General features: G+C 30.6%; 7 protein-coding genes across 8 annotated transcripts in view; 4 read left to right on the top strand and 3 right to left on the bottom strand.

Moving 5' to 3' along the window:
* The window catches only part of Rps29 (Ribosomal protein S29), a 123,712-nt gene extending 101,657 nt beyond the window's left edge, over positions 1-22,055 (top strand). Inside the window, exons 1-6 of the mRNA XM_026638505.2 lie at positions 18,533-18,923; positions 19,024-19,333; positions 19,587-19,779; positions 20,033-20,148; positions 20,325-20,507; positions 21,263-22,055. Of these exons, the coding sequence (XP_026494290.2) occupies positions 18,802-18,923; positions 19,024-19,333; positions 19,587-19,779; positions 20,033-20,148; positions 20,325-20,507; positions 21,263-21,439 (1,101 nt within the window). The 5' untranslated portion in view covers positions 18,533-18,801 and the 3' untranslated portion in view covers positions 21,440-22,055. Of the gene's footprint in view, positions 18,924-19,023; positions 19,334-19,586; positions 19,780-20,032; positions 20,149-20,324; positions 20,508-21,262 lie in introns of the transcript that reaches the window.
* LOC113399485 (salivary glue protein Sgs-3) overlaps positions 1-23,700 on the bottom strand; it is a 271,041-nt gene that overhangs the window by 100,186 nt on the left and 147,155 nt on the right. The gene's annotated exons all lie outside the window — the stretch shown is intronic.
* On the top strand, positions 4,559-10,126 carry LOC113399389 (mediator of RNA polymerase II transcription subunit 6). The gene is made up of 5 exons (XM_026638507.2): positions 4,559-4,876; positions 4,945-5,119; positions 5,189-5,294; positions 9,537-9,691; positions 9,862-10,126. The coding sequence occupies exons 1-5, from the start codon at positions 4,677-4,679 to the stop codon at positions 10,072-10,074; spliced, it is 849 nt and encodes a 282-aa protein (XP_026494292.1). The 5' UTR covers positions 4,559-4,676; the 3' UTR covers positions 10,075-10,126.
* Positions 9,909-11,157, bottom strand: LOC113399396 (uncharacterized). Its single transcript, XM_026638515.2, has 3 exons — positions 11,015-11,157; positions 10,699-10,814; positions 9,909-10,342 (listed from the first exon to the last, which is right to left on the bottom strand). The coding sequence occupies exons 1-3, from the start codon at positions 11,078-11,080 to the stop codon at positions 10,198-10,200; spliced, it is 327 nt and encodes a 108-aa protein (XP_026494300.1). The 5' UTR covers positions 11,081-11,157; the 3' UTR covers positions 9,909-10,197.
* Positions 11,971-13,544, top strand: LOC113399390 (CDAN1-interacting nuclease 1). The gene is made up of 5 exons (XM_026638508.2): positions 11,971-12,199; positions 12,378-12,530; positions 12,745-12,889; positions 12,968-13,017; positions 13,099-13,544. The coding sequence occupies exons 1-5, from the start codon at positions 12,084-12,086 to the stop codon at positions 13,475-13,477; spliced, it is 843 nt and encodes a 280-aa protein (XP_026494293.1). The 5' UTR covers positions 11,971-12,083; the 3' UTR covers positions 13,478-13,544.
* LOC113399388 (DNA-directed RNA polymerase III subunit RPC6) lies at positions 14,167-16,684 on the top strand. The gene is made up of 4 exons (XM_026638506.2): positions 14,167-14,501; positions 14,629-14,833; positions 15,543-15,794; positions 16,431-16,684. Exons 1-4 carry the CDS (start codon positions 14,305-14,307, stop codon positions 16,668-16,670), a joined length of 894 nt encoding a protein of 297 aa, XP_026494291.1. The 5' UTR covers positions 14,167-14,304; the 3' UTR covers positions 16,671-16,684.
* The window catches only part of LOC113399391 (optic atrophy 3 protein homolog), an 88,159-nt gene continuing 81,253 nt past the window's right edge, over positions 16,795-23,700 (bottom strand). The window contains exons 2-5 of one of the 2 annotated variants that reach the window (XM_064217946.1): positions 17,854-18,025; positions 17,602-17,770; positions 17,382-17,524; positions 16,795-17,300 (exon numbers count right to left, since the gene is read on the bottom strand). In XM_064217946.1, the coding sequence (XP_064074016.1) occupies positions 16,972-17,300; positions 17,382-17,524; positions 17,602-17,770; positions 17,854-17,995 (783 nt within the window). In that variant the 5' untranslated portion in view covers positions 17,996-18,025 and the 3' untranslated portion in view covers positions 16,795-16,971. Of the gene's footprint in view, positions 17,301-17,381; positions 17,525-17,601; positions 17,771-17,853; positions 18,124-23,700 lie in introns of those variants that run through there. The other variant, XM_026638510.2, reaches the window with a different exon arrangement.

The following is a 23,700-nucleotide window of genomic DNA, read 5'->3' as shown; positions in this document are numbered from 1 at the left end:
AAAGCTCGGTGTGCTCAGCAAGGCAAGACAGTATTTCACGTCGGCCCATCGTCTAAGACTCTACAAGGCACATATTCAGCCACACATGGAGTACTGCTCTCACCTCTGGGCGGGTGCTCCCCAGTACCAGCTCCTTCCATTCGACCGTATCCAACGTAGAGCGGCTCAAATTATCGACGATCAAGCCCTTTCCGATATGCTTGATCCTTTGGCTTTGCGTAGAGATATTGGATCTCTCTGCATCTTTTACAGAATTTATCACGGGGAACGTTCCGACGAATTGTTCGGATTAATCCCGGCTGCTGAATTTAACCTTCAGACATCTCGCCAAAATTCTAAATATCACCCACACCACCTAGATGTCCGAAAATCCACAACAGCGCGATTTTTAAGACTTTTCTGCCTCGCACAACCACTCTGTGGAACCAGCTTTCGCCGGCGGTTTTTCCGAACCAATACGACTTGGGAACCTTCAAGAAAAGAGCGTACTCTTTTCCGAAAGGCCGGCAACGCACCTGCAAGCCCCCCGGTGTTGCAGATGTCCATGGGCGGTGGTAGTCACTTTCCATCAGGTGAGCCTCCTGCTCGTTTGCCACCTCTCATATAACAAAAAAAAAAAAATTACGTGCAACCTAAAAACGGATGCAATGATTTTGATCTATGTTTCACAATAAAACTACGATTCAAACCTAATATTTTCTTGCTAAACGCATATTCCATCTTGCAATCGCTTGCCGCTGTCTGTCTGTCCCTGTGTAAGCTTAGATCTTTAAAACCACACAACGGATTTTGATGCGGATTTTTTTAATAGATAGAGTGACTCAAGAGGAAGCTTTACATGTATCAGTGTATGTGGCAGTGTTTAGCAAAAACAACCGGCAAAAATTTATTCGTGACTCGTAATCGTTGACACTGAATTCCTGAACATGTCGAAAATGATAAGGGTAGCCCTTCTTTGTGAAGTAGATTCCACATAGTCCACTGAGATACACCAAATCTTCTAGCAGCCTTTCGAGTGCTCGCTTATGGGTTGTTCTCGAAATACTCAAGAATGTCTTCTTGTAGGTAGACAGTGTATGCCGCGCCACCTCGTCCTTGGGCATATGTTGGAGCAGGGAACTGACCGAAGTCTTGTAGTCTTTGATTAGCGTTTAAGATTACGCTGGCAGTAGGTACTCGGCGATTGGGGAACATCTCCCGGTACAAATTGATAGCACCCGGCAAGCTATCATTCGCACGCGCATAAGCACGAACCATGTCCAAGTACTCTGCATTTGTGTATTGATAAGCCATATCTAATTATGACGAACCTACTAATGACGAGTCACACTCACACGAGACAGATTAGGTATACGCGAAAGATTAATCATAAGGCGCGCGCGCGGGTAGACGGACATACGAACCTTACGGATTCGCTTGCCCTATTGATCTAATTAGTCACGGGGCAGGGGTTGCGAGTTGCACGCCTAACACGCCGCCCGCGACGGTATGGATGCCATAGTAATTCACCAGTCATCCTGTATAAAGACATTCTGTAGTATATTAAGTATCAGCATTGCAACCGTGCGAAGCCGGGGCTGGTCGCTAGTTAATAAATAAGTATGTGGAATTCTTTGTCAACATTTAACTATAGTCATAAATATGAATAACTAAAGATTAATAGGAAACAGGCAAACATATAATAGTCACGAATATGCAATATACTATCGTCATAGTTTATCGTCATAATAGTCAATCAAAAAAATTATCAATATTGTGTCACAGAGGAAAAAAATGCATTTTTACGTAGATTTTTTTTTAAATTTATTGAGTTAAATGATATAAGATTGAAGTTTATCTATTATAGTCCGTTCACAGTTATTTTACCTCTGACATCTATCAAAGAGGCTGCGCTAGGTTAGTTAGGTTGGCATTACTGACTGTCTAATTGGTCAGAGCTCCTCGAGTTATATGATAAATTCAGTGATTAATTACATTTATTCATGCCAAAATGAATTCAGAGTAGTGGGAGAAAGATCAGGTGCTAGCTGTGTGTGAATTTTGAGAAAAGGAAAAAACTAGTAAAGGTCCTGTAATACCGTTTGAAGCGGGTAGCTGCCATGACAGGTATGTAAAATAATGTTACCTGCTATTAAACAATTCCCGTATTCCCGTTGAAAAATAATTCTCTACTTTAGTGAAATTTTATAATTTAAGATTAATGATTATTATATAAAATTACAATTTTTACATAGTATAGATTTGGGTTGCGGTTTAGTAATCTGCTGCAGGAGCAGGGGGTAGAGGGGCTGTGGGGAAGGATATGAGTATTCTCCCTATGTTCTGGTACGATTCCCATAAGGCACGATGTGCCTGTGCTTTGTTACAGCAGGCGGATGCTGCACCACCTTCGCGCCTTCGGTTTCTTAAAAAATACTCTAGGGGTAAGTCCGACAGGACCATATTGAGTCAGAGTTAACAGAGTCGGTTTTGTGTCAATTTTATACAATCAAATGTGTAAATCTTTCTAGCAAAATCATCAAAATAAATCACAACAAACAAAATGAGCGCTCATTCGAATAACGCGAGTCAAAAAGAAACAACGAACGACATATTTAAATATGAATAATGTCAAAAAATATTCGTGATATTTGACACCTTCATTTAGCGTTTTGACATATGCCAAGCACCTTATGTATATTGCATCGTTGTCAAACTTAAACAAAATAGTTACTTATTCTGCTCTTATAGTTATATTACGATCTATTTGACATATTTCTGCGTGTATAGGTTATGATAGTTTTTCTTAATTTTCTCGAAAATGGTGCAGTTTCGCAGGACGCGAGTGGTATTGTTGTATTCAGGGAGCAATCCTCTAACCTATACTACAATTTGTTCCCCCAAAATCGTGGAGGATTATTCTAAACCCAACCCTAGATTTGTACCAATGTGGTTCATGGTATTATTCACCTTCCATCCACGGCAAACACTATATCTAGTAAAAGTATTTTCTAAGTTCGTACAAGTGAAATCGTTAATTTAATGGTGAACGGTACCATTATGTGTAAGAGTAAATTAAATGTTGTAAGTTTATTAATTAAGGCTTTTTAAATTTCAGGTTTGTCTGAGAAAACCATTAGCACCATTACTAAAGAAGGTGAAATTGCTGCTTACACGTCTCGAAAAATCTCTACACAGAGAAAAAAACACATTTAATAAAAAGTAATACAGATAGACGATTTTGATCTTTGTGGAGTTAGAAATAAAATACACGAAATGTACGCAATCAGGAAAGAGGTTACAACTTTAACGAAACTTAGCAGACTTAAAGATCGATATTGACTTAATACGTAGAAGACGATATTGAAAAAAAATTATTACACAAGTAAGCGATGGCTCGGATATTGAGTCTGATAGCACTTCTGATTATTCGTTCTCTTCTGATGATGTCCATTTAGATCATTCTTATTCTAAATAAAAGCTTTGATTAATCCGTAATTGTTTTTATTTATTACCAAAAACAATTTTAAGCTACAAAAATATTTTTATCACTACACAAGGTATAGGAGCATTGGTACAGATATAATTATATGTATAACACGCTATGCCACGCCTCCTCTAGCTACTACCATCGGTTGCACCAAATTAGGTAGGTATATGACTACCACTGGTATACGGGTTAGAAATATAATTCTCCAATTGGCTCAGCTAGAAGTAAATAGGTATTTTATAAGAAGGACAGCATCATATCATTCTGCCACTACCACCAAATTTTCTCTCACGATCACGATCTCCTAATTTTATACAAAGGATTTTTAGAAACTATCTATAGCAACACATTGCACAAGTTAGCCAACTTAATAACCAGAGGTAAAATAACTGAACGGACTATAGGACCAATGCCGTGGGTATAGGTCAATTATGAAAAGGCGTCAGCATTTTCATGTAATGTGCAAATGAAAAATGTTTACTGCAAATAATAGATTTTTTATAAGGTTAGCCCCAGCCTTCTCGACTTAACATGGAATTTTGTTATATAATACCTAGTTAGCATTAAAGCCAAAGGTTATGATGTTTAACTTATCTGAGTTATATGTTATCATGTATATATTAAGTAGGAATTTTTTATTAGTCTGCAAAGCTGTATAACATAAAATAAGCACTAAATCAACTTTTGAATGTATTTAAACACTTACGTTGTGACACGGTCGTAGCTAGGTAGTACATTTAAGACACATATAGGATATCGATATATTTTGTGCAATCACTATGCCAAACGGTTAAATATTTTCATACATGTTATTATTTAAAAAACAAAATAACTTTTTTACATGACATATGGAACCTGCAGTTTTATAAAATTATAAACGCAAACTATTACGTGTAAAATTACAGCCAATGCTTTTCTTCGAAGAAAAGGTTTATTTATATGTTGAGAATGATTACAGTAATCTGTGGTAAATAAGATCGTCACTTACGATTTGACACTGACTTTAAATATTAATTTTATTGTTATTTTGCTTGAAGTTAGAATTGAGTTATTGTTCTAATTTTATACAGAAAATAGAATAAGAGTTTATAATTTATATTCTATTCTATATATATCAAGTTATGTAAATATATTCTTTAGGTATATTAGAAACATTTAAAACGATACTCATTTTACTTTACCAGAACCATTTATATTATTTGCAAATATGATGCCCGGGAGAATTGGTCACTTGCCTATTGCTTCTGAAAACCCGTTAGGCTTATCATGGCATGATTCTTCTTGGATTCCGTCGTTAAACCCATCAAATATTATGGATTATTTTTCTGAAAGATCGAACCCGTTTTTTGACCGCACATGCAATAATGAAGTCGTAAAAATGCAACGTCTCAGTATGGATCAGTTGCAGTAAGTTTATTAACTATCAGTAACAATTTAAATCTTTCATCATTATTTATACAGTTTTTACTTTCCAGGAATATGACAGGACTTGAATACATATTGTTACATGTACAGGAACCTATCCTTTATGTTATTCGTAAACAACATCGACACAGCCCTGTTCAAACCATTCCACTCGCTGATTACTATATCATTGCAGGAATTGTTTATCAAGCCCCTGATTTGGCCAGTGTTTTGAACTCACGATTGGTAAACATACTTGTTATGATTTGGGATAATTTGACAGAATATTTCTTAAAAGTTTAATATGATTAACAGTTATCAGCAGTTCATCATCTACAATGTTCATTTGAAGAAACTATGACGTACTCCAAGTATCACCCAAGTAAAGGATATTGGTGGGACTTCAAAGCAAACAAGTCTGGTAATATTTATATATTCTATAATAAAATTTTAAAAATCATGTAAATTTTTAGTAAGTAATATTTTTTATCTTATTTATCTAAACCAGTAGTTCCCAAACTTATTTTTCTCGTGGACCACTTTCAAAATTTTACTGGTTTCGGTGGACCCCCTGCTGCTATATTTCTACCACATTCTTAAAGTCGCCAAAAAATAAAAATTGTGTCACTTCTGAGTTCTGTCCCTATATTCCGATAGGTAAAATAAAAACGAAAAATGGTACATTTTATAACACTTTATTTATTAAAAGAATAGAATTACAAGAAAAAATTAATAAGGTAATATAGGGGCAGGTCATAATTTTAATTAATGGAAAGGATGTATTTGATGGAGTGTCAGCAAACAATCAATGTTTGGCTTTATTTTTGTGAGCAATAACCGCAAATCCCCCTGCTTTGTGAAGTTTAATTTGCTCTTTTTTTTCTTAAGAGGTTTGTAATGGCACTAAAACTCCTTTCGACAAGGTATGACGAGGAAAAAGCTATTAAAAATTTCCTTGTGATTTCCCACAGTCCAGGATATTTTTCGGGTATTTCTGCTTGCAGCCAATATGTTTGGTAGCCTTTTCTAAATTTCACCTTCAGCTCCTCATTGGTGCTTAGCTCGAGCAGCTCCTCTTGTAATACAACATTGGCCACTTCTGTTTCATCAAATGGATTTATGATCCATGGTGGTATATCCATCGTCAGCATATCTTCAAACCTGGTTTTGAAGTCATCATGCAGGGCACTTAAATGTTGACTGTAGGTATGAATATCCTCATCAATACCTTCTACCTGCGACAAGTTTGGAAATTGAGAGAATTCGCGCCGACTAATGTTTTGCTTCATAAATATCAATTTCCCAAGAAAAGCCGAAATGATCCCCTTTATTTTTATTAAATTCAGGCTGTCACCTTGTAACTGCAAGTTAATATCATTAAATTTTTTAAACAAATCTGTCAAATACGCAATGTCTGCTTTGAATTTGATCAAGTTTTCTTTTAAATCTGGATCTCTACTTTCTAGGAACTCTAATACGGAATCGAAAACAGAGTAAAATCTCGTTAAGTATGCACCTTTCAACAACCAGCATACTTCAGTATGTAAGAGCAGTCGGAAGTCTTCATCATTTTCGTCGCACAATTGAGCAAATAAACGCGTATTCAATGTATTGATTCTGATTTTGTTGACAGCTTTTATTACAAAACGAAGAGATTGGTTTAACCTGTCACTTAAATGTTTTGCCACAAGATGTAGTCGGTGGATTACGCAATGAATAGCTGTAAGTCCTGGTATAATTCTTTTGAGATGACTTATAAACCCACGATATCGCCCGACCATTGCAGGAGCTGTTCTCCGTCTGTTGCCTCTGAAATAATGTTTGTAAATGAAATCGATTTTTCCGTAAAAAAAATACTCAGGACATTAAATATTGATAGATAGATAGATAGATATTCGCCTTTAGTGTCAGTCTCCAAAGTTCTGGCAAAAAGCAATTCTTCGTGAATTTTTTCCTCCATAATAAATCGGACATATGCCAATAATAATGCTTCATTACCGGGAAACGTTGACTCGTCCAGTTGTATAGAAAAATGAGTTTTTTGCAGATGATTGCACAAAAAACTTTCGATATCAGAGCTCATTTCATCAATGCGTCTTTGTACAGTATTGTTACTTAATGGAATTCATTTTAGTACGTCAAATGGAGATTTGTGCAAAACAGTTTTTAAAACCTCTTCAACAGCGGGTAAAATTAATTGTTCTCCGATAGTGTGCGGTATTCCAGATTTTGCTATGCAAGCCATCATCGTTACTTTGAGATGTTGAAGCGAACATACTGTGCATGACGGGTCTCTTTTCCTCTTTTCATATTTTTCCTTCAATGTTTGAAAATATTTTAAATCTTTACCTATTTTATCAGTATGACATCTTTTTAGATGATCTTCGAGCTTTGATGGTTTCATAGAGTCATTGCTCAAAACTTTGTTGCATATTATGCCTATTAAGGAACTTGGGCAATTGTTTGTCTGCCTCTGATGGAACAAAACCATATTTCAAATAATCGACATTTTTTCTTTGCTGTAGCCATGTTTCGTGTCAGTTACCTTACCTGTAAAAAAAAAAATGTTTTAGTAACCAAGTTTTTTTCTGAATATAGGTATCACACCGCAGCCTTTGTCAGCACCCGGAAATAGAATTACGGCTTGTAAAGGGACCAACTAATAAACCGCTAAGACAAATACAGACGTTTTCACAAAACGGTATCAATTTTAAAGTACCTAATTTACCACTAATTTTTAATAGTACAAATAAAAATTGGTGTACTCAGTATCGAATACTGATCATAAATGTGTAGGAAAAATTAAAGTCGAAATCCCAAAATTGTCCATAAATACGATAACTAACATTGCATCAAATCAATGAGTTCACGCGGTGATTTGCGTATTTTTTGTCTGCGGCTTCATTGTTAAAACGTGACAAACTGGCATCGAAGCTCAAGCCCCGCCCTTTCCCGTCGCCCGCGCACCGCTCGCTCTTTCGGAAAAGGAATAGTTTTGATAAAATAGTTACTTCAAAATCAATTTAAAATGATTGTGAAATTACTGTTTTATAAAATTAGTAGTTATTTGCAAGAAAAATTACAAAATTAATTGCTCTGCAATATTGCTTATTCGGCCTTTTTAGAAAGGTAGTGCTTCTCTCGTGAAAAAACAATTATGAATATAACGTGTTGTGTTTGTCTTCAAATCGAAAGAGGACAAATGAAATATCTGTAAGTTACTAAGTTACCTATCTATATATGCAGTTGTGATCAACCGACTAGTACACGTATACAAAATACTGAAGTACTATAACAAAAAAAGGTAGGTACTTACTTTTCTCCGGCACTAGCAAACTCTGATATAAATTTTCTCACACCTTTTTTTCGAAATTCCGGAAACAAATAAATGAGTTTGCCTTTGGCATCAAGTATTTATAGTGGTGATCAAGTTCATGTCTGAACAAGCATTAAGCATTGTCGGGCGGATAGCGCTTTGCAAGTCTGTACACGAAATTGTACGTAATATCGAATACGCAAATTTGGACAAGTAACAGTCGCTTGCCTTATTAAAATATTATCTGCTTATTCTAGCGGCAAGATACGATGGCCGTTTTGACACATTAAAAAAGTGATGTGTAATGTAAATTTATTATCGATATAATATATTCAAATCTTTGTTTTTTGCAAGTAATTTAATTCAAGTTTTTGTTGCAAGTAGTATCTGATTAAAAAGGTTTAATAAAAAAAATATAAAATAAGTTTAAGTAATATATTCGAACGAAATCAATTTAAATCAAAAATTTGAATTAGAATGAATTATAAAAACGTTCTGTAACCTGTTCTGAATACTAATATTATTTCTATTATCATTTTCTACAATAAACATATATAAATAAAATAAAATAATTTAAATAATTTATAAAATAGATAAAATATTTACTGTCAACACAAATATAACACCGACTACGAGGTCGAGTGTGAGAGTGTGACGTACACGTTTACGCAAAAAAATAAATAAAAAAGTTATCTTCGCGGTACCCTAATATTTGTAGTTTAGAAATCACATTCGATAAATTTTATGACTAACTGCACGTCACTATTGACAATAAAGAACAACATTTGCTCCTTTGATGTAATTATTTATTGAATACGAAACTTCATGAGCGGACAAACGTCAAAACGGCCATCATAACGTGCCGCTACTATAGTTAGGTACTTAAAACAATGTAGGTAGGCCCTTATAAAAACTATGCTTACATTTTTGCTCTTTACTATCAAAAGCAGATAAATTTTCGTGGACCCCTATTAACATCTTATGGACCCCTATTAACATCTTATGGACCCCTATTAACATCTTATGGACCCCTATTAACATCTTATGGACCCCTATTAACATCTTATGGACCCCTATTAGCATCTTATGGACCCCCATTTTTTATTCACGCCTAAGTCGACCCCCCAGCAAGTCTCCCGTGGACCCCTGGGGGTTCACCTGGACCACTTTGGGAATCATTGATCTAAACCAAGAGAGATATTTATGTGTTTAAATTTTTATTGAAACATAAAACCTTGTTATGCTTCTCACACTAGGGTCCTATGTCCTGCTTGGACTGACGAGATGACAACCTTGTTGTTATCTCGTCAGTCAGTCAGTCAGTCAGTATAAGGTTTTTTATTTTAGGTCCTTTTAATATGGGACAATCTGCCCCAAAGGAAGTTACAAGTACACCTAAAGAAGAGCCCTCAACATTGTTTCAAAGACAAAGGGTGGACATGCTATTAGCTGAATTAGTGCGACAATTTCCTTTACCAGTGACTCAAACTACAATAAACCAGGTAAAGTAAATGTGACAATTTTTTTATTTTTTTTATTTAACCTTTGTGCTAGATATTTTGTTTATATTAAATTTGATTCATTTTTTAATTGATTAGTTCCATACTAAAAAAATATTCTCAATCAATAAATTAAAAAATATGTACTTATTAAATAAGATTTCTTTTGGCAGAATGGTGTTACAGTGAAGACTGAAAATACAAATGATAAGAATTCAGAGAAAGAAGCAGGTGGCACTTTAAATAACATAACAATTAAACAAGAACCATTGGATCCCATCAGTTCAGACATGACAAATGGTAATATGCAAGGTCATATGGAAATTAAAACTGAGATTAAACAAGAGAACATGAAACCTCCTCCAGAAAAAAAATCTAGAATATAAGAAAAAATATTTAGATAAATAAAATTATTAGAAATAATTCATTCTATGTGATTATTTATATTCAATCTATTTATTTTGTATTTTAATTTCAGCAAAATTAATCCTTATAATCCTATAAGTCTCCTATTTTTTTAAATACTCTTCATTTTTCTCCTTTTGTATGTTATATAAATTAACAACATTCTCCATCAATGCACCTCCTTTTAAGCAGATCTGACAGTTTATTTTACGAGGATCACTTGATTGTGTCTCAAAGACTTGCTTGTTGCTGAAACAAGTATGTATATGTTTTTCATAATATTTGATATTAACAACTAATTATAAGTATGCTGTATTCCCAGACTTTAAAATAGGAAAATACATTAAGAATGCATTTTTCAAAATAATTTAATTCTAAAATTAAGCAGAAATCTAATAAGACTGTGTGGGTAATATCCAGACATAACAAAGACTAAAAATGAATCTAGTTTCAACTTAGATAAAAATTATAACAAAAATAAAAATATTAAAAACAATTTACAATAAGAAAATATTAGTTGATAGATAAACTTTCTACATGTATTTCTACTTAATTTAATTATAATTTTGTATAATTGTGTATGCAAAGTATCTTATATTACTTACTTAGAAGCTTTATATCCAAATTGTAATCCGAACCTTAGCCCTTGTGCATATCCCATGTCAAAACTAGATTGGAATGAAGATGATTGTCCATCCGTAACACCATCAGAGTACCCTACCTAAAAATCTTTGACATTAACTGTGATATTAATTATAAAAATTCATGGTTATCTCACATTCTCATATTTAATAAAATATGTTGCACTTTAAACATTATGAGTTGTTACAAAAAATTAACAAAATCATATTTTGAACAGATTCTCAGACTAGTATTTAAGTATCAGCATTTATCTTATATTATAAAATAAATAATGAATACCTTGTTAATGTTTTCAACAGTTCTTTTCCAAGTCTTAGCAGATATATTTGAACTTTCGTCAAACATTATTCATTAAAATATAAATTATTTTATTTAAAGTTATTATATATTATTATACTATATTAATGTTAATAAAATAAAAAATCGTTATTAATTACATTTCATTCTGCAAAATCAAAACAAAGTTACAAGTCAAAAATGATTTTTTTTGTATCGTGTTTGACGCTAGTTGAGCGCAAATATTCTGTCAAAGACAAGCCAATGTCAAGTATAAAAGAAATTACTACTAGGAGTAGAAACATTAATTCAATGATAATTATTATTATATAACAATAAGTCCGCTGTCATTCCAGTCATTCATCAATCGTAGGTATATGAATTAAAGATAATATCAAAAAACTTATAATCATAGTTGTGTACACTTTTGAGAAGTGAGAGTATTGACGTATTAAGAGTTTATTACCATTCATATTATATAGGATAATTTAAAGTTATTTGCTCTTATGTCATTTTAACAGTTTTAATAATAGTCATAGTCTCAAGTCTTTTGCCTAATAATTCCACAATAATTCTTAAATATTCGAATCAATCTTAATTAAAATTTTCAATATTTTCATAACTTCAAGCTGTTAAATTTTCTATAAATACTACTTAATAATTTTATTTGAACTAACATTTGAATTAAAATATTAATTTTTCCCATGTGTAATATCTTGTTTTGTTTTCTTCTTTTTTTAATATAACACTATTTACATTTTAATATGTTATTTTATTTTACTCCCTCTTTCTTATCAAATGTAAGAAATTGGATAATAGCATTTACATTTTTCGATGTTATATTATTTTTGATATATACCTATATTCATTATTTCACTCTTATCTGTAGTTTAACCTGTCAACATTTGACAATTATATACAATACATGAATACAATATACATTGTATTGAATACAATAAGCAGCGAAAGAGAAAAACTATTAACCATAATCTAATTCACTTTAAAGGATTGATGGTTGCTCACTTAAAAAAAGTGTAAATTATTTTCTTTTGTTTTAAAAATAACGACAACTATGTCTGAAAATAAACCTATGTCCTTAAAACTTTATAAAGCAATTGTTAAAGATTTTAATAAAATGACATCATTTAGCAGAAAAGCTGAAAATGAATTGAAAAAAAAATATAAAGAGTTAAGTGCACAAACTTCCGTCGTAATAATTAAAGACTTTTATTGTTTCGTTTATTGTTTAGTTTTTAAACTGAATGAAAAAGTTATCTACTTGAAATTTTGATGCAATATATTTTTCCTTACAGAAATATTTATTAAATTCTTATTTATCATAATTTAATATTTAAAAAAATTTCAGAGTACCATCTCCAACAATAAGTAGTATAATATCTTTACTTGTGCAACGATCAATGAAACAAAGTTATCGGAAGTCTCCTGTTATATCAAGCAAATATTTTGAATTATATGAAGAATTGATGAAAGATCAAAATAAAGAAGATGTTATATTGAAGTAAGATCAGTTTTATATATTTAATATAATTTTTAATTTTGGTAAAATCTTACATTTGTTAAAACTATAATATGTATCCATATAGTAAAGATTAGAGAATAATTATTTTAACAGATTTCTTTAAACCTATTGATACCAGTTAAATCATAGATGGGTTTTTACTACAGTAATTTTTATTATTTAGGAGGAAATCTTTAATTGTATTTTTTTTCAGGCTGGCCGACAGTCAAGGTCTTAGTCCAGCTTTGTTTGTGCGATCACTGCTCCAAAATGTTTGCTCAGATTCTGCTGAAGTAAAAAAATATTTAAAGGACACAACATTGATCGAAAACAGTGATTTAGCTTATCAAGTCTTTTTGGTATAGTAAAGTTTTATTCACTTAATAAATATGTCAAAGCAATTTTGAAATTCTTTAATATTATTACTTTTTGTGCAGGGTATTATGAATGACAATCAATATGGTCCATATGTAGATATTATCAAACAGTAAGTTTACTAATAGCTGTATTAAATTTATTTATTAATTTTTATACCATTATACTTTTAAATTTAAATCTTATTCTCCAGGTCTATAGGATTAGAATATGAATTGCAATTGGAAAATGAGTTAAGAATGATGAATATATCATTTTCTGATGAAAATCTACTTAGATTACGTGGATATGATAAAACCCCTGATTTTAAGTTGGATGTTCCAATTGCAGTGGATGGATTTATCGTGAACTGGATAGAAAGCAAAGCACTGTTCGGAAATGAGGAAAATCATTTAGGTTACATGAAAGATCAACTTTTGTGTTACTGGAATAGATTTGGCCCGGGGCTAGTTATATATTGGTTTGGTTATTTGGAAACATTGGACTCTACACCTGAAGTCAACAATATGTTTATATTAAGGACAACATTTCCAGAAAAAACAAGTATAACACAATACAAAATTGATTTGTAAAATAAAGTTAAATTATTATTTGATTTTTTATTGTAAAATATTCACTGTGTTAATATTAGAATAGAAACAATTTGTTGATACAGTAACAGGCTCAGGGAAGGTTTTCGGCGAGTGCATTCCCTGAGCATTCGAGTCCAGGTGGCATTGTATTTATAATTACTAGTTTTTCGCCCGCGGTTGCGGTTTGTTAGTACACATTACAAAGTGTAATTTCATGATGGTGGTTTGAGTAGTAATTAGTAAAGACGTCAAACTAAAAAACAAAATCACTCTCGCATTTATAATATCGGTTAGGATATTTTTGACTATGAAGGACTTTAAAAATAATTCTAATTAACTTTAAAAACATTTCGATTCGGGAACCACCAGAAAATTTACGATTTATTTACTCATGCCATTTAAATAAACCTCGCTTTCTTGAAATTAGACCAACTTTTTTAATGTCGTAGTCACTAAAAAATTTAAACGAATAATATCGGATTTTCGCCAAAAAAAATTTAAGTTGGGTAAAAAAATCTAAAATTCCAGTTAAAAAAATTAAACTCACGAAAACACTCGAAATGATATGCAAGTTGTAGCAAAGACAATTGATTATAGAATCATACAAAGATAATAGAGCTACTATATTCTGCACATATTTTATAGATTATGTACTCTGTGGATTAGTTTTACTCAAATTCAAAAGTTAAATGTCAAATACAAACAAAAATCAAAATCAAGACGATCAGCACTCGAAAAAATAATGTTACGTCTTGGTCAATAGTTAAGATTTATCATAAATGAGACCTAATAACAAAAAAATTGTTTACCTATCTGCTGTTTGAAAAATGAGTGACAAAAGCGACGATGCAATAAGCGAAAAAATACTCAATGCTGCGAAGAACAACCCAAAAGGAATATCAGCTAAGGATGTTGCAGCAGCAGTACCGGAACTGTCATCGGCAGAGCTCGTTGCTGCAATTAACAAACTATTACAGCAGGGACTTTTTGATTTGTACAATCAAGGCGGCTCTCTTTTATATAAGTAAAAAACCTTCTACCAAACTTCACGAATATTATCTTATACTTATATGTATATATATTCTATATCTAATTATATAAATCTAATTACAATATATGCAAATTATGGTTTTAATTTTTTTTATGACCAGGTTAAAAAATCAAAATACTAAAACAGCAATTAAAGGAGCTGATAATGAAGAAAAAGTTGTATTTAACCTTATTGAAGAAGCCGGAAATAAGGGTATATGGATAAGAGACATCAGACATCGTTCAAATCTTGCCAACACACAGCTTACTAAAGTATTGAAGAGTCTGGAGGGCAAAAAAGTCATTAAAGCTGTAAAATGTGTCAATGTATGTTTAAAGTTAAAATAAATTAGCAACCTATTAATGACTTGTTAACAGCAAAATTTTATTACAACATTCAAAAACATGGCCTATCTGTACTCAGGTTTGGTACTTATTCCACTGCTGGTGGGATATCCATGGTTACAGCAATCACAATTTTATGGAAATTTGTCACAATACTTTCATTCAATATTTATTATTGTTTATAAACAGATATATAACAATATTTATTATTGTTTATAAACAGATTAGTTATATATTTAAATTTCAATTTGGAAAGTAGATGAGTAAATGGGCCATCTGATGGAAACAATTGCCAAGTATAAAACTCTCATTATGTGGTTCACAATGCAATATATGATTTAATGCAGCATCTGAGGTAAGTGGTCACCATTGTGCATAGACATTGTTACTGTAAAATTTTTTTATCATTCCTCAGTATAAGCAATATATCCCTATCCTTGGAAAGATATTATATCTCTTGTCTGTAGTTAAACACACTCAAGTATTTCTGTATCTGTTCTACCACCAAGTAAAAGCTATATTAGAAGATAGATTATTTTTATGATTTCCTTTCATGTCATAACATCCCATGTGGAAACTTCTATATCAAATGGATGAAGAGTATTGCTTATTAGTGAATTAAAATATTTATTGCTGTTCTTATTAGTTAATTAGGTTCATGACAGTTTACATATTACTTATTAATTTACAGGCATCCAAAAAGAAGGTGTACATGCTTTACAATCTAGAACCAGATCGTTCAATATCAGGTGGGGCTTGGTACCAAGATCAAGACTTTGAGTCAGAATTTGTTGATATCTTAAACCGACAATGTTTGAGATTTCTGCAACAAAGAGCGGACAAGATAAAAAACAATCCAAGGGGCCCTATTGTAGGGCGAACACAATCATTTGCTACAGCAGCTGAAGTGCAAAAATATATAACTGATCTAGGTATAAGTAAAGTAAGTACTTTATTTAAATGTTTTAAATATAAGATTAAAAAATGGAACCACCAAAGTTAACCTGCAGAGTTTAATAAAAAAAATAGATAACACTAAACATAGGTAGAATCAGTTTCCAAAATTACAACAGAATTGTTCATTACGGTTGTAAACAATAAGAATTGGTTACTAATTTCCTTCAAATTCATGATTTTTTCTGTATTTATGTAATTTACTTTAATTATATACTCTTTTATACTATTAACAATTTTGTATTTTAAAGTAATTTATATAAGTCAATTATTTCAAATTTTAAAACTCCTAAGAAATAAATATAAACATAGATACCTAATATGAAGTAAATTAGAAGTACTTTTTAATGATGTATGTTGAAAACATTATCATAAATTTTAATGTATGTTACAATATAACGGTTTTTTGAAAAAAAAAAAAATAAAGATGTCAGTGTGGGCCACGTCTTCCAAGAAGACGACAAGGTCGAAGTCCAGTGAAGATCTGCTGATGTTCAGTAAAAATATAAAATAACGCCACAATTTATAAAAATAAAATGTAAAAAAAGGCACGGGCAACTGTGAGCCCGTGGATGTTGTAAATTAAATAAAAAAAAAATATATATATAATGGTTTTATATTTCAGGTAAAGCTTGAAGTGGAAGATGTTATTACTATTTTAAATACACTTGTTTATGATGGAAAGGCTGAAAGTAATGTTTATCCAGATGGTAGCAAGGTTTACAGAGCTATAGAGTCCCTAATACCACCTCCAGGACTAGTGCAAGTCCCATGTGGAGTGTGTCCACTTGTATATAAATGTTGTTCCACTGGCCTTATTACTCCACAAGACTGTAAATATATGAGTGCTTGGCTTGATCAATAAAAATATATGCTTTTCATATTGTTTTATTCAGCTTTAAAGATTCAATATACTTTACTAAGCACATTTATATCAAAGTAATGCAAGTACTTAAAAATTAATATTTATGATAGAAATCAAAATGACATTTTTATAGGTCTATCAATGGTTTTTCATTAATTTTATATCACATATAACTTACATGTCAAAACAATCCTTTTCACGAAGAATGAATTCTTAAAAAAATCTCTCCTTAAATTTTAACAAATAAATAGTTTACTACATTTTAAACATATTTAAATATACAAACAACTTTTTGGTATACTTAAAATAAACTTCTAAAATTATTTTCTATGTTATGTAATGTTTCTGAGAGTAGAGCAGGTTCTCGTTTAGGTTGTGTTGTTGTTCTTTCAACTTTTTGAGTGCTTTCTTTTCCATTTGAATTACTAAAAAAAGAACTAAAAACATCCATTTGGATGTAATTTAGTGATTTAAGTATAACACCATCATCAGGGTAAGGTGCAGGAGATAAATGTATGTTGTACTCTACTATATGACCAATGTTCTGAGGTTTAGGAGGGACCTTTGGTGATTCTGGCAGTACTGGCCCACTGGGTGGTGAAGTTGGAGGTGTCATTAATTTGTCCCCACCTAATAAGGCATAAACACATTCAATTATTATTTGTAAAATTATGATTATTTATATAACAATTATATATAAAGACCATATACCTAGTGAATGTATCATTCTCTCCATTTCCCGCAATTGTGTCTGCTGATGTTGAACCGTGAAATATAAATCTGTTATTGTTCCAGTAATGTGTTTCATTTCATCTTCTCTTTTTGCTTCTTTCGCAGCTTCCTTTTTACTTTGTCTGGAATTTTTTTTATGACATTGTTAATTTGAAACTGCAATGAAAAAGGCAAAAAAAAATCACAAGCAAAATTATACCTATTATATTCTATCACAAGCAATCCAGCACCAATAACAAATATTACTGTTTCGCCAAGGAGATTAGCTCCTAGTTCTATAGCCATTTCCTGACTTAAAACAGGAATATTTACAGGTTTTCCTAAATTTAAAATCCACATTTTTGCTTTAACTTCACACCAGTTGTAGACTGAAAATAAACGATCATTTTGTAACTTTGCTATCGATTATTATCGAGATACTTGTAATAAATATAGAATTAAATTTACATACATTGTGCTGGCGGCATACATACGTAGGTTCTAAAAAATGGACTATTTTTGGCCCTTTCTTTACAAATGTTAGCGATAGGCTTACTGATCTGTTTAACTAATAACACTGACAATTTAGCAATTGGAAATGCACCAACAACCATTTTGGTAAATTAAATATTTTTTAATTATAACTTCAATATTCACTATTTAAGAAATCTTTTTATCATTAAAATGATAACGTAACTTAGAATCTTATGGCCTTGCGCCATTCAGTTTTGATTTCTGAGTTCAATAGGCTAGTAGCAGAAAGACACTTGAACAGAATCTAATGACATCAGATGTAATTTAACAACATTGACATTTTGAAAATTGACAAAAGGTACGTTTAACAGACAATAATTATTATAAAAAAAAACAATACACACATTTTAATGCAGTGGTATGTTTACAAAAATATAAATATTCCTTAAAATATTCAGGATTAGTTGATAACATAGTGTAGGGATTAATTATAACTAAACTTTTCTTTGCGTGCAATTTCACTTAGTAGGCGAAAGTATAAATACTATCTATCCTTTGAAATTATGTAAGTATATATTAAAATTAATTTAATTCCGGATAATTTAATGACCGTTGAAATGCTGAAAAACGAGGAATTTCATTTATTTAACAACATGTCATTGTCATGTAATGTCACTCAATGTACATTTATTTACATGTCATGGCGTAAAATGTTTATAAATATACATATTTAAATATATGTTCTTGTAACTGTATAGACTTTAGGAAGATTTCTGAAATAGAAATTTTAATTCCTTGTAATTTATTTATATTAGTCTCATTATACCAAAAAATGAACCTTTTAAAAAAAAAATAGGTTAAGTCCAGGAAAGTGGTACATCAAAGATTTTGAAGAGTTGAGATGTGAACTTAAAAAAAGGGTTTGGTATTTTTTTTGTCTGTCGCCATGAGACGGTTACCTCTTTTAAAACTTTTCATTCTATTTTTTTTATGTGTAACAGTTTTATACATTTATTCCGCTAGCAATCGTAGCAAAAACAATACCGAAATAGTAAAATCGGGGCATATGTAAGTATACGACTTACAATTTGTAATCGGAATATAATTAAACATCTTTCGTATCAACTTATTTATTAATTAATTATATTATTGAATTTTATCATTCCAGAGTTGACAGTAACCAAGAGAAGCCATTTATAGATAGGATTGTAATATCATTTGTAGTGTGTGACTCTAGGTTTAATGAGTCTTTAAATGTTATAAAATCTGTCTTGCTTTTTACAAAGACTCCAGTTTACTTTGTTATATTCACTGACAATAAATTAAGATCACAATTCAATGAAACTCTCCACAAATGGAAAGCTATGTTTGACAACCAGCTTGATTTTGAATTACAAAGAATCAAATTTCCTGAAGCACACGAAGAAGATTGGATGAATTTGTTTAGTAAATGTGCAGCTCAACGATTGTTTATTCCAGTTAGTCTAAGTTTTATTTTTAAAAACTTTACTATTTATAAACTAAAATATGAAATAAATTGAATTAAAGTCTCTAGTCAAATTTCTATTTAACTAGAGACTTAAATTCAGATTAAGTATATTTCAAAAATGATCCTTTTTAACTACTCTATCTGAGTAAAATCAGATGCTCATTGACCTGTGCCTCTGATATATTATGTAACTTTAAATACCAATGAGGTTTTATATATTTTTTTCTACTTTTTTGTTTCAGAAATTACTCCCACATATTGACTCTATGATATATGTGGACACAGATACCTTATTCTTAGGACCAGCTGATGATCTGTGGAAAACTTTTAAAAAGCTTAACAATTCACAAATATCAGCTATGACTCTGGAAGATGATAATCCTAATGTCTCATGGTACCCTAGATTTGCCAAGCATCCCTTTTATGGAAAATATGGTGAGTTGATGTAATTTTTTTAATGCCCTTTTACACAACTATGAAACACTATGTATAAGATTAATGAGATAAAAATGCTAAAAAATAATATTTTATTTACTTCTTTATAATGTAATGTAATATTTTATAACATTATACATTGTTATTTTATATGATGACCCAAACATTTTATAACATATTTTATGATTTTATGTGATTTATAATTCAGTTATATGGAATAATAAACAAAGCTTAAATATTTATTAATTTACAGGCCTTAATTCGGGAGTGATGCTCATGAATTTAACAAGAATGAGAGATTTTGGATGGGTTGATTATGTGACACCTATAATGTTAAAGTGGAAACTGTACATTCCCTGGGGAGACCAGGTCAGATTTAATATATTTTTTATGATTGTGTAGTTTGCTATTAGTCTATTTTCTTAAATAAATGTAAACTACATTACATAGATATTTTAGGAGTAGATTAAATAGCAATTTAAGAAAACGAAAATATCTTATAATATCTACCAATATCTTTAAGACCTGGTTACCATTTCTTTTAGGATATTATAAACATAATATTCCATTACCATGAAAGAGCTGTATATATAATGTCCTGTCGTTATAATTATCGCTCAGATCAGTGTATGTATGGAGATGCATGCGCTGATGCTACAGAACATGGTGTATTTGTATTACATGGCAGCCGGAAAGCTTTTCACAACCACAAACAACCAGCTTTTGAGGTAACTATTAAGGGTTATTTTTTATTTTGTTAAATATATTACTATTATATAGTTATTTTATTATTTCATAAACTGTTATTTCTTTTGAAGAAAATTGTATCTTCTCATACATGGTATTGCGCCTATGATGCATTTTGTCCATATTTTGATGTTATTGTAATGTATGCCTGCATGTTTTTATAATCAGACTACACTATTATTAACATCATATTTCAGATATGTTAATAATAGAGTAAGCAATCAATCATATATTTTCATTAAAGTTATTAAAAAATAATTCAAGTGATTGATAGGATAGAGTCAAAAGAAATAATGAACGAAACAATATCGAACGAAAACTAAACAATAACAATTGCCTACTTTTTCTATGAACGTATATTTGTGTTTTCTCGTGTATAACGTTTTGTTTAATCAGTGTGTAACTTTTTCGCAGCCCATTGGTGGTCTGAGTTAAATTAAACTATCGACTAACTGGGGCAATAAAATAACTGTGATATTTAAAATAAATGTAATAGATTTAATGTCAAATAACTTAAACGGTTTTTGTAATACATTTTTAAATATTCTTATGGTTAGTTATCATCCAAAAATACGTCAATAATCTTTTGAGCGTTTGTTGCTAGTCCTTGAAGCTTCGAATGATATAATATGTGTATATTTTTAATTTACAAGACGATTGAGAGGAAGTTTAAACATATTTAGGATGATAATTTGTTTGGTGAAGCATATTAAATTTTGTTTTTCTTAATATCCAGGCAATTTACCGGGCCGTTGATGAATATGAAGTTGGAACTGATCCAATGAAAATTCTGGAAAACATAGATAAATATTTAATGGATGCTCCACAGTCGCATTGCGGTAATTTAAAAGACGCCTTCCTTAAAATACCTCTACAAACATTAATAAAGAAACACTCGAGACCTGATAGATAATAGAAATATTGTTAGACTAACACTGAGACTCGATGTTTATTATATTAAATACAGATATAAAGATTTTTCGAAGTTTTGTGCACGTACACTAACGTGCATCACAATATTGGTCAGCTATAAAATAGTCGACTATATCATTAATCGCGAAACAATATATAAGAATCTGTTAACTTAAACAATAGTCAGCAAAAATAATTTACCAAATATTAGATTGTAATAGTTTTACTATGTCATATCTATTACACGAATAAGTTTTAGAACAGTGGAATTATATTAAAAGCAAATTATATATTTAATGTATTTATTTATTACTCTTATATGTGGTTAAAATCACAAAAATCACGAAACTATTATTCTTTATATATTTTTGGTAATATAATTATAAAATTTAAGTAATGTTACTGGGATTGGATTTTTGCGTGTTTATTCTATCCCGTTCAATCATATGGGCCAATCATATATTCGCTGCCCAGCCAATGAGTGCGTTGCATATGCCACATTCGTTTGTTTTACAATTCAATTAGGCTGTACCGCATCACAAACATGGGTCAAGAACTTAGCCTTAAACATTATAATACCAACTATTTCTATAAGTCTTAATTAAAAATATTTTGGTCAATAGATATACGGAGAAAAAATTCTCTCCTTTATCTATATTTATAATAAAAATACTTGTCTTATGAGGACGTTAATAACGTCCTCATGAAACGAGTATTAATACAATTAGAACTCTTAGATTTTATTTTTGCATATTTTGTAGAATAGATGTTTGGTAGAGAGTTAACAGATAAAAAGCACCATGACAATCAAAAATGACAAGTGAAAGATGAGAATGACAAATGAATGAGGTATTTGATGTATTATATTAAATTATAAAATTATTATTTATTTAAGGACGTAATTATTGATGTTTAACATAATATTCTGCAATCTGATGCTAAAAGGCATACATTTTTGAGTAAAATATAACTAATGTTCTAAAATGGCATAAGCTTAACATTAACAAAACTATTACGCGTTAAGACATATGTTATATAAAACGACCAAGATCTGTTTTTATTCTGATTTCCAAATCATTGTTATTGATATCAAATTGTCCTCTTTACTATTAAACCACATTAATATGTGTGTTATAATAAACGATCTACTCTATTACATCGTTTAGAAGCAAATGATTGATAAATCAACGCTCTTGTGGAGTTTAATAGATTTTGTGTTTAGTTTTTTACCACCTACACACTTTTAACGAACACTAAAATAATTACTTTGTGCCTAAATTATAATTTATGCAACTTATTTATTTTGTTTAAAATAAAATGATATAAGTTATTTATATATTAGATAAGCCGTATGTATTTGTTTAGCCACATAAGATCTTTTATTTTCACATTCACCTCGTATCAACAATGATCAAGAAATATTTTTTATACCCTTTACCAATTAAAGAAGGAGTAAAGAAATACGAGTCTAAAATTTACACACTGTGCAATGGATAATAACTCTGCTTCATTATGGACAACAATTCTTGATTCATATAACTTCATTGATAATACAACACTATATACACTTTAATTTTACTTAAAAACTTCCGATAACAACTTTACTGACATTCATCTCTCATTTTTTTCTAAAATCAAATTTTGAATACCCAATATTATTCAAGCTCTCGGCCAAAAATAGCGCGCCAACTCAATGACTAAGTTGCACATTTTTCTTTACCCCTACTGTGGTTGGAATGGGCCCACATACACATACATTATTCCAATATAAACCAAATAATTTTTTGCCTAAGTTGTATAACTTAATGTTCCTCAAAATTTATCACCCAAAAAGCAAACATACAAATTTAGATGTTAAAATATTTGGTACTAGATTAAGTAAAAAAATTGACTTCTTTTTAGCAGATCTCAAGCCAATAGTAACAGTATCAGAAATGTAGAATAAACTGTAAATTTCATCAAATATCGTAAAAGTTACCTTTGCAACTGGTATTATAGTTTGCTTATAAATATGTTGTGATGTTGTTTTATGTTATAATGTTGTTATTTCATAATGAACCGATGAATCTAATTTATTTAAGACTTAAGTTATATATAATATTGGTTGAGGTTAGAAGTATTGTCCTTAGGGGTTGTTTGAGGAACTAATGTATGATAGATAGATTCATTATAGATATTTTCTATTGTTTATAAAAAAACAATAGTATTTCAATAAATTTTTGAAAATTTCTAAAATATATTTTTAAAGATATTTTAAATTTG

The sequence above is a fragment of the Vanessa tameamea genome, chromosome 19 (genome assembly GCF_037043105.1).
Source record: "Vanessa tameamea isolate UH-Manoa-2023 chromosome 19, ilVanTame1 primary haplotype, whole genome shotgun sequence".
NCBI lineage: Eukaryota > Metazoa > Arthropoda > Insecta > Lepidoptera > Nymphalidae > Vanessa > Vanessa tameamea.
This window is presented reverse-complemented; position numbering and strand designations above follow the sequence as displayed.

Bases quoted from the DNA above. Each gene is read 5' to 3' on its own strand.
- LOC113399390 (XM_026638508.2), top strand. From the start codon at position 12,084: ATGTCTGAAAATAAACCTATGTCCTTAAAACTTTATAAAGCAATTGTT. The intron at 12,531-12,744 runs GTAAGATCAGTT...ATTTTTTTTCAG, and splicing joins AAAGAAGATGTTATATTGAA to GCTGGCCGACAGTCAAGGTC. The intron at 13,018-13,098 runs GTAAGTTTACTA...CTTATTCTCCAG, and splicing joins TATGTAGATATTATCAAACA to GTCTATAGGATTAGAATATG.
- LOC113399396 (XM_026638515.2), bottom strand. From the start codon at position 11,080: ATGTTTGACGAAAGTTCAAATATATCTGCTAAGACTTGGAAAAGAACT. The intron at 10,815-11,014 runs GTATTCATTATT...AAAGATTTTTAG, and splicing joins CTGTTGAAAACATTAACAAG to GTAGGGTACTCTGATGGTGT. The intron at 10,343-10,698 runs GTAAGTAATATA...TACTTGTTTCAG, and splicing joins TTTGGATATAAAGCTTCTAA to CAACAAGCAAGTCTTTGAGA.
- LOC113399388 (XM_026638506.2), top strand. From the start codon at position 14,305: ATGAGTGACAAAAGCGACGATGCAATAAGCGAAAAAATACTCAATGCT. The intron at 14,502-14,628 runs GTAAAAAACCTT...TTTTATGACCAG, and splicing joins GGCGGCTCTCTTTTATATAA to GTTAAAAAATCAAAATACTA. The intron at 15,795-16,430 runs GTAAGTACTTTA...TTTATATTTCAG, and splicing joins CTGATCTAGGTATAAGTAAA to GTAAAGCTTGAAGTGGAAGA.
- LOC113399389 (XM_026638507.2), top strand. From the start codon at position 4,677: ATGATGCCCGGGAGAATTGGTCACTTGCCTATTGCTTCTGAAAACCCG. The intron at 5,120-5,188 runs GTAAACATACTT...TATGATTAACAG, and splicing joins GTGTTTTGAACTCACGATTG to TTATCAGCAGTTCATCATCT. The intron at 9,692-9,861 runs GTAAAGTAAATG...TTCTTTTGGCAG, and splicing joins CTCAAACTACAATAAACCAG to AATGGTGTTACAGTGAAGAC.